Raw genomic sequence first — 21458 nt, 5'->3', positions numbered from 1 at the left:
CACACTAAACTTGACTTATGGCAGCAATTCAGATGCTTTGAGCACCTTTTAAAAAAGGAATAAGATGGAGAAGGATGTAAATGAACATCCATGTAAATAAAAACTTTCCTGGTTACTATATTCTATTCCAGGACCTTCTAGCCCTTCTTTTTCACGCAAATGATTTGCGTATATAGATAGGGAAAATAGCACAAATGTATCAAGGAATTCTTAGGAGAACATAATTATAATATACGTGCATAGAAAATTGCTTTAATATTTTTATTTGTCAATTTCCTAAGAAAATAATTTAGTTACTTTTAACATTGTTAAACTTTATTTGGGATATGTTAGACATGTAAATGCCCACTGACTAGAGATGACAATTTATATCAATCTTCTTTAAATCCCCAGGTTAGATTTTATTTCTATCTTTGATAATTAAATTTTCATTTTATTCTCAAGGAAAGATAGTAAAACAAATTCTGAAGCTTTCCCTTAAAAGCACAATTTTCGAGTGTCCTTTTTGAAAATGTGCCTTCAAAATCATGTATGTATGGACTAGTAGTTTGGTAATGATTTTTAGATTTCTCACCCTGTGATGTATCCTCCCCTCTGCTGTAGGGTGAAGCTGGCCCCACCGGTCCAATGGGTGCTATGGGCCCTCTGGTAAGCATCACATTCTTTATTTCTTTATTTTTAAGATCAAAATAAGAATGTTCAAATAAAAAGTACATGTTAGCTAGTAAATCACTCTGAAAAGCAGCTGAGAGAAAAGCAACCGCAGGAGATGGATGCTCCATGTGAAAGTTTGTCCTTCCAGGATGTCACTGGTCTTCTTGACTGCTGAATTCTCTTGTTTTCAGTGCTGCAATCAAGAACGATTCTTATCTATTTTGTTTTTAAAATGCAGGTTATGTTAAACCTATTTGTATCAGGATTTGGATTTCCTTAGATAAGCAGATGTTCACTACTTGCAATATTGCTTTTTGTGTTAATCATATTATTTCATAGGTCTCATACTATGTTCAAATTGGATGGGGAAGTGAATTAAAACCAGCCTAGAACTTATATAGATCCTTACTTTTTTCCTCCTATCTTACTTATAGGGACCAAGAGGAATGCCAGGAGAGAGGGGAAGACTTGGGCCACAGGGTGCTCCTGTAAGTACCTATACTTGATCATGTATTTATTGAGAACTATATTTAACTTTTTTAAGTTATGTTTTACTGGATTTGTTTTCTAAATTAGAGCAAAGCAAGGCTTACAACTTTATGGTGGGAATATTTTATTTTGAAATAAACTTCAAGTTTGAAATGCTAGCCAGCATGCCATGACATTCTGAAAGTTGTGAAGAGAATTCATAGAATGTACTTCCTTTCAGATTCAGCCCCCATTATCCTTTTGGTCTGTTATGCACTAGGCCTTCCCAAATACCTGAGATAGCTATTGTATGCTTAGTCCTTTCCTTTACTGTGGATGCTGTCTCAGGGCACTGTTGGAGACAACCACAGCAAGCCAAGAATGATCCCTTCTCCATTTAATGCCAACTGGCCACTGGTTATTGAGGAATCCAGATTAAATTGACTAATTCAGAGTCTGTTCTCTTGTAGCACATTTGACACCAGCAGACTTTGGGTCTTAGGTCAGTTTTCTTAGACATCAGCTTGAACACTGTGACGTGTGTATGAGAAATTGAAGGGAGTGAGAAGGTATACCAAATGAGAAAATGAATAAAGGAAGCAGACTTGAAAGGAAAGGTAGATGGTGTTCCAATTATAACAGAGATCTCTGTAAATACCCAGGGAATTACCAGCCTCTGTAAATATGACCAAGGAAAGGGCAGAAGAGGAGGAAAAAACCTGATACAATTTTTAAGGAGAGTGTCAATTACAGACTTCAGCAAATGTTATCCCATTGACTCAATGGACCTTGACGGGGATCTGGGTGAACCCCACAGAATCGATTTGAGCTTAATTCTTGTTTGTGCCTCATGTATTATTTCCTTTATTTTGCAAAAGCTCTTGTCCTCAGAGTTAGTCTGGTCAATAAAAGGCCAAGATGCTCAAACTGTCATTGTGTCTGAGTTTATCTGACACAGGGTAATACAGCTATGTAAAGAGAATAGGTTGCTTTTTACTGACACAAGGATAAATATGTTTATTGTTACTTTATCTGCTTTGTAGAAACTCATGCCTTCTAGTGGTTTTGGTTATCACTCAGCCTTAGTATTTTTCTTCAGTCTTTTCACTGGAAAATGTTTGGGAAACCAATGAATTATGAAAAAAACAACGTGAAATTCTCTTTTTAAATTCTCATCTTTTCTGCAAATTAGGGACAACGAGGTGCTCATGGCATGCCTGGAAAACCTGGACCAATGGTGAGTTCTGTTATTTTTCATAATAATTAATCTATTATTAATTTGTATATTTTTATTACTCATTTATTTATCCATTATTTTACTTAGTTTGTGTAGACATTTACAGAACACCTGTGTTCTACACAATTGGATTAAAATTATGATTAAACACAGTTCTTATTTTTGAAAACTGGATATATTAATTTATATAAATGTGTAATACTACTATTAATGTTATTGTATAGAGTGAATTTGAAATATAAGAAAATAGAGTAGGATGAGCTCTAACCTGCAATAGATGAAGGATGTAAATAAAAAAATTAAAAATTAACATCAATAAAACTTTAAGTCATTGATGTGTAAAAGGCATGGGTATAATTGTACCTATAGTATGAGTAAATGAAACAAACATGAGGAAGTACTAAGGGGTCCTGTTCTCAGTTCAGTGGTTTGCTGCTAGCAATGACCTCTGTATTGGACATGCTCTGGATGTCCCTTTCAGCCTGCACTTTTTTGCTTCATCCATCTTATCTAATTTTGGTGGCTGTATATATATGGGCCACATGTAGGCAGGCTGAATGGCCATTCCTTCAGTCTCTGCTCTAAACTTTGCCTCCATATCCCCTCCTATGGATATTTTTGCCCCCCTTTTAAGAAGGAGTAGGAATAATTTTTAATGATAATTTATTTTTATGAGTAGTGCTACCTTGGTTTTCACAAAAGTGTTAAGTTCCATTTATAGTTAAAATGGTTATTCATAAAATATACTTAATATCATAGATTTATGATCAAATAGCTATGAAGATGTTTTGGAAAGAATAAAAGTTAATTCAAGCAGCAACACAAGATAAATTGTGCTAATATTATAAAACCTCATTAATGTGAAGTAGAAAGGACAAAGGGAGTTTTTTGATCACATAGGCCAATTTTAAAGCTTGAAATTTTTTATATTCCCCAAAACAAATAGAAATATATTAATCAAACTGTTTGACCCCACGTATTTTTCTTCCCCATGTTTCCCATAAAAATGAAATGAAATTTAGGACAATATGAGTATACTTTGAAAGGATTATATTAATCACAACTCATGGAGTCAAAACATTATTTAAAGAACTGAGGTAATTTAGTACTGTATCCCTGAAGTCATACTGTTTAAACTGGTTTACACTGATCACAGAAGCCATCATGGCATTTCTAAACATTGAAAGTTGTAAATAGCACATGATAGTGCCTTATCCAGATGGCTGTGAGCTGCCTTGTGGGTACCACGAATAAACTCAGCTTCTGCAAAAGCAGGAAGTGATGTTTTTCCTGCAGCACCATCTCTTTAGCCTTAGTAGCTCAACTTTTACGGTTGGTATGATTTGAGAACTACTTTAGGATAGTGTTGGATGATGGTTAGAATTTAATAATACTGTTCTTTGTTATGTACACATTGTATCTACCTATTGAAATACAAATATTTCCTCAAAGAATAGGAAAAAAGGCATAATTGTATATTGATTAATATGTGAATACTTTATGGTTTTTCCCACACTTAGGGTCCCCTTGGGATACCTGGCTCTTCTGGCTTTCCAGGAAATCCTGGAGTGAAGGTAAGTTAGTAACAATACTTGATAAGTGAAGAGTGTAGAAGCTATTTTTAACAAGAAAAGAGCCTAGAGTAGTAGGTCCTTAAGCAGGAAAATTAAAAAAGAAATGGGGAAAAATGAACGCTGTTGTATGATGTGCCATTAATGGAAAGTTATTTCAAGCCGTGTAATTGGACTCTAAAAACAGACTTTTGAAATGACTGTAAGGAAGACCATTGATGAACTGAGTGAACACTGTTTGTGGAAAGTAATCAAGAGCAGACTGTTTTAAACAATGGGAAGTTAAATTAGATCTTGCCAAAAAGATCTAATTATAATGTTGTGTTATAACATGTTGACCATTATTCTGCCCCTCCCTCCCAAGCCCTTAAAGATGTGAGCAGGAAGGACACTTGGATTCCCCTGTGGGAATGGATTAAAATATTTGGTGGGAATTATATTCTATCACAAGTTGTTCTTTCAGTTTCTTTGGGAGAGAGTTAAAGATTATTCTAACTAAATCACAAAGTCAATCAAAACACCAATTCTAAGTTGTGTGCCACTGGCTTTGATTTCCCCTTACTCCAGCAGCAATAACTTTCTTTATCTTGAAAATGAGATTTCCTTACAAGATTCAGCTTGCCAATATGACTGCATTTATAGCCCACCAGGAGCCTCTCTGTAACTTAAGACAGAATTCTGTCTTAAGATTAGGTGTGATTATCTGTACAAATCCTTAATATAAAGGGGAGAGGAATCCAGCCAATAGGTTCATGCTTCTTGTTAGTAGCTGTACTCAGTCTGCATTTGAATTTAGAAATTGAAAGAAACTGCCATTTTAGGTATTTGAAATGTGAGAATCATTAAGTCAAACTCTCCAAGTCGGAAGCTTTAAACTGAAGTCTGAAATCATTTCAGCAACTAGTTCCTTCTCTCAGTGAGACCCTCTTTGTTTCTTTAGGATTTTGATCCTTCTGAAGTTCATATTTATGTTCTTCCTCTTCTTCCTCCTCCTCCACCTCCTCCTTCTCCTTGTCTACTCATCCTCCTTTTCCTGGTCCCGTTTCTCTTACATAACACTTGTTCTTCTTCCTCCTTCTTCTGCCCTTCTCTTTTCTAATACTAGGGTTCAAAGCTATGGCTGCACACATTTAAGCAGGTATTGATTGTTGTGCTACACCCCAGCAATGAAGTTCAAATTTTATTTATTAGATACACATGGATACATAATCTTGACACAAACTTCCTCCATGCCCTAATGAAAATTTATGACATTCCTTAACACTTCTATTGAGCCTTCTCATGCTCTGACTAAGTGCTGGCTAGGAAAAGAAGGAAAGGATACTCACTGAGCCTTGGTCTATGAACTTGCAGAAAGAGGTTTGTCTTCATTCTGCCTGGACATTAGTTCAACTTCGCTAGCGACTTACACAACTAATTATTAGTGCTACTGGCAGGTACACCTGTGCATTTGGCTATTGCACCCTTTTGTTTTGTTTTATAGGTAACATGGGGCACTCAGTTTTGTTTCCTGTCTTGCTTAACTAAAATAGTGAATATTTTGGGTATTTTTACATCTAGTAAGTGATCCATATATGAAAATTAGTGGGTGCCTAGGTATTAATATAGTAAAACTACAAAATCCAGACAAGTCTGCTGGTAACCTGTCATAGGTGGGATCTTCATACCTTGATTTATATGAATGAAAGCCAAATGAATATGGTGTCTGGATGAATGTCTTGGACTGAAGCAAAGGTTGCCATGGCTGTCCACTTCATTGTTATTGCTGTCATTTTAACATCTTTTAGTCTCTAGAAGAGAAAGTGTTTTGATTTGTTAAGACATTCACTTTTCTCTTTTATGTTGCCAGAAGTCATCAAATTTATTAGCCATTTCAAAACCTTGTGTTTTTCATTTTATTTAATAAATATTTCTTTGAGGTTAATAAATGAACATTTTATAATTCAAAACTTAACTCTAAAATACAGTTATATTTTATTAAATATAATTACATAATAAATTACTATATATATTACTATATATATATATGGTACATATATATATATATATATATATATATATAACATAGAACAGAAAATTTTCTTGTCTCTAAATGATAGTGTGAATTTCACATGCAATTTTATGGTGAGTTTAACCCATTCAAGGAGTTATTGGGCTGGTAACAAGTTTTAGCTATAAAATACTGCTGAATTGAGCTACATTTGAAATCTTCCGTTGCCTTCTGTATTTCAATTAAGCTTTAATTGTGCAGTCTCTGGTTGGAATTCCAATGTCCAGGCTTACCCTGAAAAGAAACAAGCACTTGTAGCTTCGGGTACTTAGATTGAAAATGACAAACTCCAAACATGCAATTACCTTTACATCACAGTGTTTTACCTAAATTAACATTTTATTTCCCATTCCTTTAGGGAGAAGCAGGTCCTACTGGGGCCCGAGGCCCTGAAGGACCTCAGGGACAGAGAGGTGAAACTGGGCCACCTGGTCCTGCTGGCTCTCATGGCCTTCCTGTAAGTTCCTAACATATCTAAAAGATAGCCCAGAAAGATGCTTATTCATTACGGTATCAGAAAAATGTAGCTTAGTTAATATAATCAATTCTGAGTTATTAGCATTCAAGAAAAAATACTTTACATGTCAATACAGCCTACTTTTTCTATCTTATGGAAAGGTTCCTAACAAAAAGTACTGTTATAATTATATAATTATATATAAATTATATATATATATATATAATAAAAATGTTAAATTTTGCAATTTTTTCTGCCTATTCTTAGGTGATCTGAATACTACTAGGTGTATCAGATATAGTTTAATATTTCAAAATATGGTTCATGTACATTTTAGGGTGCGGTGGGGACTGATGGTACACCTGGCGCTAAAGGACCCACAGTAAGTACCAGAACTTATGTCAGGTGATTCTCAAAGGGATGTAGTCCTTGGCTTTAGATGCTAGTGAGTCCTACGCTCATCATGTTACTCTTGCTATTGGTAGGGCTCTCCTGGAACCTCTGGCCCTCCTGGCTTAGCAGGGCCCCCTGGGTCTCCTGGGCCTCAGGGCAGCACTGGACCTCAGGGAATTCGAGGACAACTGGTAATGTCTGTTAAATTATGGTTGAATTGTTCTCAGATTTTAGTGTAATTACATCATTTTATCACTTCCCCTTCCCTTTCATTCCTCCAAATCCTCCTGTATACCCCTTCTCGGTCTCTTTCAAATTTGTGACCTCCTTTTCCATTAGTATTGTTCCATAAATATATATGTATATGCATGCTGGGCATGGACGACCATGGTTTTAATCGTAGGGCGTGGGAAGTGGGGACAGGCACACAGGTGCCCATTCACTCTTACATAAGTCCTCTTACTCCACATGAACATGCACATATGGACAAAATTTATTGCATTTTATTTTAGTACAAATACAGTATAGACTCAGCAGCCTGAGTCACTGTACTTAGCTAGAACAGAAGGAACTGTATAAATTCCTTGCTTCTTTCAACGAATGAAATTTTATTTTAGGGTGATCCAGGAGTTCCAGGTTTCAAAGGAGAAGCTGGCCCAAAAGGAGAACCAGTAAGCCTTCATTATTTTAATGTTAAAACTATAAATATGGTCTAATGGTATATTACTTAAATTTTTCATGTATTTAAAATAATTAAACATTCTTTAAATTGTTTAGTGACTTCATTATATGAGTTTCCTGACTTTTACTTACTGAATGACTCTTCCTGGGACCTGTCTTTCTGTCTTAATAGGGGCCACATGGTATTCAGGGTCCTATTGGTCCACCTGGAGAAGAAGGCAAAAGAGGTCCTCGAGGGGACCCAGGCACAGTTGGTCCTCCAGGACCAATGGGAGAAAGGGTAAATATGAATAATAAAATTATTGTTTGTCTCCTCTCCTGAACATGTGTTTTTGAAAGTCGCATGAGTAAAATTGTGAGTAGAAAGGAAACAGAAAGCAAGAAAGAGATGGTGCAGATGCCTCGCAGAGCATAGTGTTTATCTTGATGTAAAAAGAGCCAAATGTTTATTTAAGCTTCACTCATTGATTCAACAAATATTGTCTGACTGATTAGTGTAAGCCAGCTCTACATTGAGTGTTTGGGATATATCAGTGGACAAGAAACTTGTGGTCCTAATCCTCATCTGGGTTGTAGTGGATGGACTTAGTGGGTAGCAAACAGTGAAACACATTGTAGTAAGTGCCCTATACAGTTTTAATTGGTGATAGTGGGGACTAATGATGGGTAGAGATCAGTGACAGCTGCTATATTAGGTGGTAGGAGACACAGGAGTATGAGAAGATAGCAAGTAGGTTGAATCTGGAGGAGAAAAAACCTGCTAGGGAACATGTCAGACAGAACACTCAGTTCTCATCAGAGAAGCAAGAGAGAACTTGGCAGGTTCTCTTTGTTTGTTTGTTTGTTTGTTTTTTGTTTTTTGTTGTTGTTGTTGCTGTTGCTGTTGTTGTTGTTTTTATTTTTGTTTTTTATTGGATATTCTTTTATTTACCTTTCAAATGTTATTCCCTTTCCCAGTTTCCCATTCATAAGCTCCCTATCCCATCCTCTCCCCTTCTGCTATAAGGGTGTTCCCCTTCCCCAAACACCTCCTCTTCCTGCCTCCCCTCCCTGATATTCCCCTGTACTGGGGGGTCCAGCCTTGGTAGGACCAAGGACTTCTCCTCCCATTGGTGCCCAGCAAGGCCTTCCTCTTCTACATATGCAGCTGGAGCCATGGGTCTGTCCATGTGTATTCTTTGGGTAGTGGTTTAGTCCCTGGTTGGCAGTTTTAAAGAATAGAAGAGGGTGGGTCAGTGGGGTACAAGAAAATGGACATGAAGAAACAATGCTGATTTCAATTTGTATAGTTTTAGTATAAGCCAAAGTCTACAAGATGACAGAAAATTCTCTACTGATGACACTTTGATCACTATAATCAGTAACTGTGCTTCTTGTTTCTATATATTAGATTTTTTTGTATTTATTTTACAATTAATTTTTAGAGGGTTTCTTTTGAAAGGTTTGGTTTACTACTCATGTTTGTCAAAATTTCAAGTAATTTTTCTAGTAAGATTATTTTCTTTGTATTTTTATTCTGCTGTGTTAACTTGGTCAGAGCTCTGAAAATCTAATAATACCTGAAATAAATCCTTTTACTAGGTACATGTGCCAATGATAAATATCTCAAAACTGCATTTTTGGTCCATTGTAGGGTGCTCCTGGCAATCGTGGTTTTCCAGGTTCTGATGGTTTACCTGGACCAAAGGTAAGATCATACGAAAGCTGACATTTCCAGGTTGGGGATGTGTCCCTGGCCCATGTGAATCCATACCCATAAGGGATGCAGAAGCAGGTATTGGACCTAACCACAAATCTATCTTGTCTATTTCCCCCCTTATTCAGCTTTAGGAAGTCCTGGGAGATAAATGGCAATTTGAATAATATGAGACATTGCTTCTAGGCTTTTCCAGCTCACCCCTGAGAACAAAAGGTTGCCATGCTTTAGCTTGGATGGAATTCTAAATCTAAAATTCTTTCCTTATTGGAGTGAGTTTGCAATTTCAGCTTTCTTTCCTTAATGGTGAATAAGGTATTTTTTGTACAGGTTGCAGGTTAGAACAAAATATTCAGTGATGTTGTTTTCAAATACATCTTTGTCACATCATGACAATAATTGCATTTTGGTATGTATTTGGAAAATAAGACCTTAACCTCTTTTTGTTTTTTTCTCAATTTTGCCCTGTCTGTCTTCTTTGGAACAGGGTGCTCAGGGAGAGCGTGGCCCTATAGGTTCTTCAGGGCCTAAAGGAGGCCAGGGAGATCCAGGACGTCCAGGCGAACCTGGACTTCCAGGTGCTCGGGTAAGAAGTCTACTGTAGTATGCTATGGTAACCCCAAGTGCTTCCACAGTTACTAATGTTTCATTTTCTAGTTTTATATTTAACTTGTTTTTACAACCTTGTTTTGATAGCTATGAATGGATGCATTATTTTAAAAATGCTATTGTGCTCTTGCTGATACCCACCTAAAATGCAGTAATTTCTAAAAGACCCTTTGTAGATGACCATATACAAATAGCTTTGACACTTGTTCTTGCAAGATTATCCATCTGTAAATTTTTAGACTTTCAAATTTCATGCTAAAAATAACTTGTTTGACCTTTGGTAAAGAAAATTCTTATTTAATTTAACAAAATGTCATTTAAAATTTTACTTGAACTGTGGAATTGCCCTTCTGCTTAGTTCGTTTACAGTAAAATATTGTTTTCTTTTCTGTTTAAAGTCTTTACTTCAACTGCTTTTCAGCAACAGATTAACAGTTGATTTTCATTGTCAGGGCCTGACAGGAAATCCTGGTGTTCAAGGTCCTGAAGGAAAACTTGGGCCTTTGGTAAGAAATTTAAATAATTGTATCACTTTTAACAGTTTCCCATAGATATATAAGTTATATTTATTTATCCTGTGAATGATGGTCATGGTTACATTTTGAAGTGTCCACTAGTAATAATTTCTTAGTATCTTTGGATTTTCAAATTGAACAAAACGTAAGTTAAATTTTCTTGATTGAATGTTTGAAATTGAAATTACCTCAATGAAAACATTGCTGTATTCAAATAATGTTAAAATTTTTTTAATATTCTCTTTCCGTGATTGTGTTCCACTTTTACATGTTTAGAGAGAAATATATTGTCAGCTTATGTATTTTAGTCGTTTTTAAAGTAAATATAACGTGAAGTTGTAATTTTAATGTTTAAGACTACAAAACAGAGTAAATAAAAGGAGGTAAGGCCTGCCCGTTAATATGAGAGGGCTAGGAGATGGTGACAATGAGACCTACAAGTGGAGCAAAGTTAGAGCTTCTGTTCTAAATGCTCAAAATACTTCAGGGATTTATCAGGAAATAATAGCTAGCTTTTCTCATTCGCTGAGATAAACATAAAGAGATTAATATTTTCTTAAAGTGACTTCTATTGTTAGGAAAGACCGGCAACAATGTGTGTGGGGTAGAGTGGTGCTTAGAAACAGCTCACGCTCAACTTAACTTCCTGATGTCAACCCTGCAGGGTGCTCCTGGCGAAGATGGCCGACCAGGTCCTCCAGGCTCCATTGGTATTAGAGGGCAGCCTGGAAGCATGGGCCTTCCAGGCCCCAAAGGTAGCAGTGTGAGTACTCTGAACAATGTTTAATAGCCCACTGGAATCTGCTGTTGGAGTCCAAGGTATATTGCTTGACTTAAGTGAATTAAGAGTACTGTTTATTTATTCTTTAGGGTGACCTTGGGAAACCAGGAGAAGCTGGGAATGCTGGCGTGCCTGGGCAAAGGGTAGGAATTCATTTTTTTGGTATTGAAATAAAGGATGTAAAACCATACAAAATCTGACGGCCTCATCTAAAATGCCCATGTGATCCTAGGGGGCTCCTGGCAAAGACGGAGAAGTTGGTCCTTCAGGCCCCGTGGGACCTCCGGTATGTGACTTTCTTCGATGGTATTGCACATGTGAACGTTGCATTTCTCATTGTTTCTCCAAAATTAATCATAAGTAAGTTTCAGTGAAATGGAATGAGGAAGTAAGAGACTGAAGATTAATTTCAGTTTTTACTTTATTTCTCTAATGTACTGAATCCCCCCCTTTTTTTAATAAAAAGACTGATCTAATTTTAAACTGTAAAGTGATTTATAGTGACGAAGTCTGCCCTATCAAATTTGTATACCATAGTTGAAGAACAATAGATCAATTAAGGAAAATAGTGTTTGAAAATATTTATAATGTATTTTATTTAAAATGTATAAATGCAGGATTATACATACATTTGATAATTTCTTTTATTAAAAATATGTATTTAAGTTGCCTGGTTTTGAAAAGGCAAAAAGAAATGATCTTCATCTTTTGATGCTAAATTTTTATTCTCAGATTTTTAAATTATTTATCAGAGATATTTTGACATATTTAGCTTTTGTGAGGTCAGGTTAAGTAGCCTATTAAATGTTAATATTGCTTTTTAAAATCATTCTATTTTGAAATTATGAATGAATTATAATGAATAGAAATAAGCATCAATAGAAATACAACCTCTTAAATTGGATATAGGAAATAACACGTTTCCAATATTTCATCTGTGGTTAGCTCTAGGCCTATTATGTTTGGACTAAAAACAGCAACATCAACAACAAACCATGCTGTAATTTCTTCATTGGCTTTTTAAATGAAATTTTTCTCACTTTCAAGAAATTCAAATAATGTCTTTTTGTGATTTTTATTAATATTTTATTATCTGACTAATATGTAAATTGGACGGTTGAAAGAATTACAGAATGATGAATACTACTAGTTTATAGAAACAGGAAGCAGACATAAAAGTCTGGTGGGATTCATGCTTTTCTTTTTCTTTGACTTAGGGCCTAGCTGGGGAAAGAGGAGAACAGGGACCTCCAGGTCCTACTGGCTTTCAGGTATGCACTAATTGAAGTTTTCATTTATACTATGAATTGCTTTTTAAAATACTTTTTCTTGTTTTTAAATAATATAGGAAGTAGCCAGTTGTCAATGCTCGCACCTGCCCTTCTACCAACTGGGAAACTGAGTTGGGGAGGGGGGCTGTGAGTATACAGCCATCCTGTGCTACCTACTAAGTTCCAGGCAAGGCTGGAATTTATAGTAAGACCCTGTATATGTGAGTATGTATTTATACAAACACACAATAGATGTTTGATTGAGGCAAGGTTCTTTAATTTTCAAAACAGACATCTTTATTAGATAGTATAGATGGTTGTATTTAACCAAACATTATTGTTCAAAGATACAGAATGTCTTGTCTCTGAAAAAAAAAAAAAACAGTTCAAACGCAAAGCTGGTAAGAAATTCACAATATAAAACGTTCCCAATATCTCAATAAGGCTTATTAACTTAAGCTTATGTGGTTTTACTGGTACCTTCACTAAAACTTCTTGTTAAATAAATGATCACAGATTGCTTCCGCATAGTATACATTATTTAAAGGCATAAAAATTAGATTATGGAAACTTCAGGCCATTTTCCAGTAATGTTCTAGCATTTTCAAACTTAGTGCTAGAGCCATAATAGAGTCTATGAACATGAAGGACCTATTATATTCTTACCTTAATTTTTAAGTGGTATGGATAAAGAAGAATCTAGCTTTATAAATTTACAATCTCCTGTGCTTTATAATAGGTGGCTTTCTTAATGTACGTGGACGATATTTTCATAACTTTTGCTTTTACTTTCATTGTCTTTTGCATGAAAAAATGATGGAGTATAAATGTAAAATATTTGGTATTGGTGGCTGATCAAACTTTCAATAAATCGCTGGTTTTATTTGTCACTTTTGTTTTAGGGACTTCCTGGGCCTCCAGGGCCACCTGGAGAAGGTGGAAAGCCTGGTGATCAAGTAAGTTTTTAAATAATATCAGAAGTATAAGTTGTTGGATTATAACATCATCTCTGAAGAGTAAAGCTATAGGTTTTTCTGAGAAGCAATTCAAGGGACTCACATATTAAGCAAATTCCCCAAAGTCACACAGCTCAGACCATTTGAACCCAGCACACGTGCTTCCTGTGTTCACAACTCCCATCCTTCCTGTGTTCAAAACTCACATCCTCCTTTCCTTCCACTTCTCCCAGTCTGTCTTCTTACCCCCATCTCCTGTAGATCCTCTCCTCCATTTTTATTCAAGACAAGAGAAGCCTCCCAGTAATATTAACAGAATATGTCATAACAACTATAAGACCAGGCACATATCCTCATATCAAGCCTGGACAAGCAAACTTGTAGGAGGAAAAGGTTCACAAGACAGGGAAAAGAGTCAGAAACACTGCCACTCCCACTTTGAGGAGTCCCTCAAGAACATCAAGCTTACAACTATAGCATGTGTGCAGAAAGCCTAGCGCAGACCGGTACAGGTTCCTTGTTTTCCACTTCAATCTCTTTGAGCCCCAGTGAGTCCTACTTAGTAAATTCTGTGAGCCATGTTTCTGGTGTCTTCAATCCCGTTGTTTCCTACAATCCCTGATCCCCTTCTTCCAAAGGGTTTCTCCAGGGTCATTAAAGAAGACGTTTTGAAATAATATTAGGTATATCTTATTCCCACAATTCCAAGTGAAATATATAATATATATCCTAATGTGGAAAATATATATAAACACAATTTATTTACTAAATTCAATATCACTGAAATTGATAAGTTGAAATAGCTGGCGCTTATATATTTTTGTATGTTATTTTCTTACTATTTGCATACTCTATGATAATTGTTTTTAAAAAGACACTGTAAGTGTTCTGTTGTCTCTGAAAAAATATAATCTATTTTTTTCTTTTTTATTGGCTATATTTGTTTACATTTTAAATATTATGCCCTTTCCTGTTTTTACACCCATAAAACCTCTTTATCATCACCCTACCCCTGCTTCAAAGAAGGTGCTCCCCCACCCACCCACCCACCAACTCCCACCTCGGTGCCCTAGCATTCCCCTACACAGGGGCATTGACTTTCACAGGACCAAGGGCCTCTTCTCCTATTGATGCTAGATAAGGCCATCCTCGCCTGTGCATGCAACTGGAACCATGGGTCGCTCCATATGTACTCCATTTGGCTGTTTAGTTCCTAGGAGTTCTGGGTGATTTGATCATTCCTGTTGAGTCCTGGGAGCCTCTTGATTCCTTGAAATCTGGGACTTTCTGGTAGCTATCTCTAGATCCCATCCCCCATTGCTGAACACTCCTGTTCAATTTCCTGACCCTCTGTATATGATCCCCATCTCCTCCCATACCTGATCCTGCCTCTTTTAGGCATAATGAAACATTTAGCCATAATATAAATCATTACAGAAAAATCTATTTTTACATTGATATCCCTCAATTATAATAGCATATATGTTTTTAATTCTTTAATGTTTATTGTAATGGTATACTACAGAAAACTGAATGTTTGATTTGGAAATACTTACAATAATATGAGATCTAGGTCAATGCTTATCTTCTGTTTTTTTTTTTTTTTTTTTCAAATCTGTTTAGGGTGTTCCTGGAGAGCCTGGAGCTGTTGGGCCATTAGGACCTCGGGTAGGTGTTTTCTTTCGTGTGATTAATTTTGTTTCCCACAGGCTACATATTAAATTGAAGTCTTTTATCTTAAGGAGTGCTTGATGTTAAGTATTAAGCTATTCTACTATTTGAAAAAACCTTAACTTGTGAATATAGAGTATCTTTAATTCTAATTAATTTCTTTGCACTAAATTAGGAAACCCGAGTCATTAGCATAGCTCTACTACCAAAATTTTACCAGTAGAAAACATTTTAGAAACATTTTAACTTATTTTACATTAATATTGAGGTGATTTCACATCTTGGTGTCATACTAGGGAGAAAGAGGGAATCCTGGAGAAAGAGGAGAGCCAGGGATAACTGGATTACCTGGGGAGAAAGGCATGGCTGGAGGACATGGCCCTGATGGTCCAAAGGTGAGTGCCATCCTGACCTGGTCTTTTGAAAGCTCTAGAACTTAACAAATGCTTCTGGAGTCATCTTCTCTCCACATTTCAGTAAAACCTGATTACATTGTTTCTTAAAAAAATAAAGCAAAACAAAACAAAAAACCCTTCAATGGGTGCATGATGGGCTTTTACTGACAACTAGAAAGTGATCTTTTGTGTTCACATATACCACCCACCCACCCACCCACCCTTCTGACACTTGTACATTTTGTTGGTTGCCACTATGAATGAACAGAGCAGGAAATGGAAAGTCATACTTTATTAGCAGACAAAACAAACTGTGTGCCCCATGTTCTTTGCCTTGTCTCCACAATTATAGTTACTGATTGTCTGAAAATGGACAATTTTAGCATTGGTAGCTGACCATGCAGTCAGATATCATATGAGGAACTGAAGTGAAATTTTGCATGATTATTAGATTACCTTAACTTTATCAAGATCCAAAGTGATGGAGCAAAGGCCATCTCAATTTGATTGTGCAATTAACTTGGAACCAGCTTAATCTCACAATTTTTCCAAGGAAACAATGTAATGCTTCTGTTTTCTAAGCACAGTACCTTCTTTTTTTTACTAATATGTCTGTCATGGCCAACCAATGGAAAAGCAAGAGCAATTCAAGCCATTACACTTGAAAAGACTTTAATTTTTCTTTTTATTTGAATTAGTATTTAATTTTCTATAAAGAGAGGATGGGTATGCATCATAAAACTTGGATGAGGACCATGGGAGAAGGGAAGGGATATTGACTTTGACAGAGCATATTTGACATAGAAGTAGAAAAAACCATGGGAAGTGGTATAATGCAAGAGGTTCCAAAGGGGTTTGGGGGGGATGAGATGGACCCTCATAAACAAAACTATGGTCAAACTTCTACATTGAATCCTAATAATCTATATGCTAATACCAAATAAAAATTAAAAGTATATTAAGGAACAGTTAAGTTAGGGAAAAGAACAATATGATAAAGAGGTTCAGGTGAACAAAACAAAGAAGTTGGAAATATAAGCCAAAAATATAAATGCAAATCTAGGTTGTTTTCAAGAAATCCCACTCAGACACAGTTTCCATAATCTCAGAATCAGAGCATTAATCAAAGCTCGGTCTAATTGTTAATATTCAATTATAGAGGGATTCAACAGCAAATTCACAGTCATTTATTTATTTTAGGGCAACCCAGGTCCAACTGGGACCATTGGAGACACAGGGCCACCAGGTCTTCAAGGCATGCCAGGAGAAAGAGGAATTGCAGGGACACCTGGTCCTAAGGGTGACAGAGTAAGTCCTGTCTTTTGTTGTTGTTATTATTGTTGTTTTGATTGTTTGTTTTGTTTTTCTTTTTTATTGGATATTTTTTAATTTACAATTCAAATGTTATCCCATTTCATGGTTTCCCATTCATAAACCCCCTTCACATCCACCTTCCCTTTATTCTATGAGGATGTTCCCTCACTCATCCACCCGCCCGTTCCCAACTCCCTGCCCTTACTTTCCCCGACACTGGGGAATTTCATGAAGTCATTGTTTTTAATAGCTGAGTAGTATTTCACTGTGTAAATGTACCACAATATCTGTATCCATTCCTCTGTTAAGGGACATCTGGGTTCTTTCGATCTTCTGGCTATTATAAATAAGGCTGCTATGAACATGGTGGAGCATGTGTCCTTGTTATATGTTGGAGCATCTTTTGGGTATATGTCCAAGAGAGGTATAGCTGGGTTCTCAGGTACCACTATGTCCACTTTTCTGAGGAACCTCCAGACTGATTTCCAGTCATTGTACCAGCATGTAATCCCACCAACAATGAAGGAATATTATTCTTTTTCCACATCCTCACCAGCATCTGTTGTCACCTGAGTTATTCATCTTAGTCATTCTGACTGGTGTGAGGGGGAAATTTGGGGTTGTTTTGATTTGCATTTCTCTGACAACTAAGGATGTTGAACATTTCTTTAGGTGCTTCTCACCATTCAGTTTTCCTCAATTTCAGTTGAGAATTCTTTGCTTAGCTCTGTATCCTATTTCACAGTAGGGTTATTTGATTCTCTGGAGTCTAACTTCTTGAGTTCTTCTTATAAATTGTATATTAGTCCTCTATCAGATGTAGGATTGGTAAAGATCTTTTCCCAATCTGTTGGTTGCTAATTTGTTCTAATGACAGTGTTCTCTGCCTTACAGAAGTTTTGGAATTTTATGAAGTTCTATTTGTTGATTCTTGATCTTAGAGCGTAAGCTATTGGTGTTCTGTTCACGAAAAATTCCCCAGTGTCCATGTGTTCGAGGTTCTTCCCCACTCTTTCTTCTATAAGTTTGAGTGTATCTGGATTTATGTGGAGGTCCTTAATCAACTTGGACTTGAACTTTATGTCAGGTGATAGAAATGGATCAATTTGCATTCTTCTTCATGTGACTACCAGTTGAACTAGCACAATATGCTGAAAATGCTATGTTTTTGTTTGTTTGTTTGTTTTTTACTGGATGGTTTTAGCTCCTTTGCCAAAGAGGCAGTGACCATAGGTTTGTAGGTTTATTTATTTCTGAGTCTTCAATTCTATTTCATTGACGTACCTTCCCTTCCTGTTTCTGCACCAATACAAAACAGTTTTTATCAAAATTGCTCTGTAATAAAGCTTGAGGTCATGGATGGTGATTCCCCCACAAATTCTTTTATTGTTGATGACTGTTTTCACTATCCTGGGTTTTTTGTTCTTCCAAATGAATTTGCAAGTTGCTCTTTCTATCTCTATGAAGAATTGAGTGGGAATCTTGATGGGGATTGCATTGAATCTGTAGATTGCTTTGGCAAGACGGCCATTTTTACTATATTAATCCTGCCAATCTATGAGCATGGGAGATCTTTCCATCTTCTGAGATCTTCTTTAGTTTCTTTCTTCAGAGACCTGAAGTTCTTATCATACAGATATTTCACTTGCTTGGTTAGAGTCATACCGAGGTATTTTATATTATTTGTGACTACTGTGAAGGTTGGCATTTCCCTAATTTCTTTCTCAGCCCGTTTATCCTTTGAGTAGTGGAAGGTTACTGATTTATTTGAGTGAATTTTATGTCCAGCCATTTTGCCGAAGTTGTTTATCAGGTTTAGGAATTCTCTGGTGAAAATTTTGGGGTCACTTAAAAAGATTATCATTTTACCTGTGCATAGTGATATTTTGACTTCTTCCTTTCCAATTTCTATCCCTTTGACCTCCTTTTGTTGTCTAATTGTTCTGGCTAGGATATCAATTACTAAATTGAATAGGTTGGGAGAGAGTGGGCAGCCTTGTCTAGTCCCTGATTTTAGTGGGATTGCTTCAAGTTTCTCTCCATTTAGTTTGATGTTGACTGGTGGTTTGCTGCATAACTCTTTACTATGTTTAGGTATGGGCCTTGAATTCCTGATCATTCCAAGATTTTATCATGAAGAGGTGTTGAATTTTGTCAAATGCTTTCTCAGCATCTAATGAGATGATCGTGTGGATTTTTTTTAACTTTGAGTTTGTTTATATAGTGGATTACATTGATGGATTTTTGTATATTGAACCTTCTGTGCATCCCTGGGATGAAGCCTACTTGATCATAGTGGATGATCGTTTTGATGTGTTCTTGGATTTGGTTTGTGAAAATTTTATTGAGTATTTTTGCATCGATATTCATGAGTGAAATTGGTCTGAAGTTCTCTTTCTTTGTTGGGTCTTTGTGTGGCTTAGGTATAAGCATAATTGTGGCTTCATAGAAGGAATGCGTAGTGTTCCTTCTGTTTTTATTTTGTGGAATTGTTTGGACAGTATTGATATTAGGTTTTCTATGAATATCTGATAGAATTCTAAAACTAAACACTCTGGTTCTGGGCCTTTTTTTTGTTTTTTGTTTGGGGGACTTTTAATGACTGCTTCTATTTCAATAGTAGTTATGGGACTGTCTAGACAGTTTATCTGATCCTGCTTTAACTTTGGTATCTGTATCTGTTTAGAAAATTGTCCACTTCAACCAGATTTTCAGTTTTATTGAGTACAGGCTTTTATAATAGGATCTGATGATTTTTTTAATTTCCTCATTTTCTGTTGTTATGTTTCCTTTTTCCTTTTTTATTTTGTTAATTTGGATACTGTCTCTCTGCCCTCTAGTTAGTCTGGGTAATGATTTATCTATTTTATTGATTTTCTCAAAGAACTAGCTCCTGATTTGATTTTTTGTATAGTTCTTTTTAGTTTCTACTTGGTTGATTTCAGCCCTGAGTTTGATTATTTCCTACAGTCTACTCTTCAGGTTTCTGGAGTATGTCTTTAGACTATTTATGATTATGATTTCCGAAGCAAATTATTACTCTTAGCCTGAATTATAAGTAATTTCTTTCTTATAATCTTCATTGGTTGAGAATATGCATAGTCTTGTGTTGTCATAGTCTTTAGTGTGTAAAGTATAAAGGGGACAAGTAAAAGCTTGCCCTCCTGAAGCTACATCTGGAATGTCAAAAAGACAATAAATGAACAACTGGTGCTTTGTTATTGTGTGTTTTTTCAGGGTGGCGTAGGAGAGAAAGGTGCTGAAGGAACAGCTGGAAATGATGGGGCAAGGGTAAGAGACATGGGAAGGGCCTTTTCCACCATGGGCTACAAACCTACATTTCTGCTCATTACCCTACAAACTTCCTGTAAGTTTTAGCAACAAATTAATCATGATGTTTTATAGTCAAGACTACAAGAATGATGCAATTTGAGACTGGATGTAGATTGATAGTGCCTACTTATTTTACTTACCCTGCATTAGTGAAATAGAAAAATGCAAAGTCCTTCCTGAAAGAATAAAAGGAAACAAACAACTATCCCTATATCTCTGGCACTTAGGAAAATATGTGTGATAGATCAGGCTAAATACAATTATTGTTCTATTTGTAGTAAGTGCAATACATTGTTTTAGGAAACAGTCATTTTCTATAAGGAAAAAATAATGTCTTCTTTGTTTTAAGAACACCTCCCCTGTAGTAATAGGGAACTTACTTTTTGTATCCATATAAGCAACAAAGTGATTTTATACAGTTTTAGAAAAAATATTAGAAAAATATATAATATGTTTTCCATATTATATCTGGAGAAAAGAATGTTTTTCTCAAGAACATACAATTAATAAATCAATATTATTCTTTACATTCTTATATATATGTATATATATGTATATATGTATATATGGAGAGAGATAAAATATTGAGGGGCCTATGAGGAAGAAACATAAAATTAACAGAGAACTTGTACAGAACTCCCAAAAATTTATTTAATTATTGTGATTATGTGTTGTGAACCTCCAAGTCCTGCCCCATGTGGTGGCCCCATTCTCCCTGTGTAGAGAACAGCACCAACAGCAATGAACCTTGACTGTGGATGGCTATTTTATCAACAATGAAGACATTTTACTGTAACTGTATTTTAAATAAAAGAATTACACTTTTTTATCATATTAAAATTAAATATATTACAAAAGAAAATTCAATTTTCAATCTCTTCTCAACATTCAAAATAGATACTAACAAAATTAAATGGGTTACATTAACAAAATGCTGCTAATTTAGAACTTACTTGAAGACAGTTTCTTATACTGAGCAGAGTTAGATGAAAGAAGTCAAAATGTTTTTTAGAGAAAAATCTCATTGCTAGATTATGGATGACATAGCAAATTCCCAAAAGTGGTGTCATCTATAGTAGATAATGACTTGCAAAAGCAATCATGCTACAACAAAATAGCTGGTTTGTTTGTCTATTTAATTAAACACGAAAACTTCTGTACACTCTTTTCCTCGGTATACTTACGTTTTGTTAATTTACAGGGTCTTCCTGGTTCCTTGGGACCTCCAGGTCCTGCAGGCCCTACTGGAGAAAAGGTAAGTTGGAAGATGTTAGACCCAAATTGTTACTGTTTCTCAAGACTCTGTTTGAGGTAGACTATCTCAGAGTTTTCCCTACACTATCTACTTTCACATGTGCCTAGTAGTCTCCAATTGTATTGTAGATCAGATACTTAGCTATGTAAAA

General features: G+C 35.8%; 1 protein-coding gene across 2 annotated transcripts in view; it reads left to right on the top strand.

Moving 5' to 3' along the window:
- Positions 1-21458, top strand: part of Col5a2 (collagen type V alpha 2 chain) — a 155165-nt gene that overhangs the window by 115879 nt on the left and 17828 nt on the right. For both annotated transcript variants that reach the window (XM_087567889.1, NM_001399195.1), the window contains 22 exon segments: positions 604-648; positions 1089-1142; positions 2315-2359; positions 3880-3933; positions 6339-6437; positions 6775-6819; positions 6923-7021; positions 7448-7501; positions 7684-7791; positions 9145-9198; positions 9695-9793; positions 10269-10322; positions 10996-11094; positions 11202-11255; positions 11345-11398; positions 12330-12383; positions 13286-13339; positions 14963-15007; positions 15307-15405; positions 16606-16713; positions 19957-20010; positions 21254-21307. In XM_087567889.1, the coding sequence (XP_087424015.1) occupies positions 604-648; positions 1089-1142; positions 2315-2359; positions 3880-3933; positions 6339-6437; positions 6775-6819; positions 6923-7021; positions 7448-7501; positions 7684-7791; positions 9145-9198; positions 9695-9793; positions 10269-10322; positions 10996-11094; positions 11202-11255; positions 11345-11398; positions 12330-12383; positions 13286-13339; positions 14963-15007; positions 15307-15405; positions 16606-16713; positions 19957-20010; positions 21254-21307 (1485 nt within the window).

The sequence above is a fragment of the Rattus norvegicus genome, chromosome 9, assembly GCF_021556685.1.
Source record: "Rattus norvegicus strain SHRSP/BbbUtx chromosome 9, alternate assembly SHRSP_T2T, whole genome shotgun sequence".
Taxonomy (NCBI): domain Eukaryota; kingdom Metazoa; phylum Chordata; class Mammalia; order Rodentia; family Muridae; genus Rattus; species Rattus norvegicus.
This window is presented reverse-complemented; position numbering and strand designations above follow the sequence as displayed.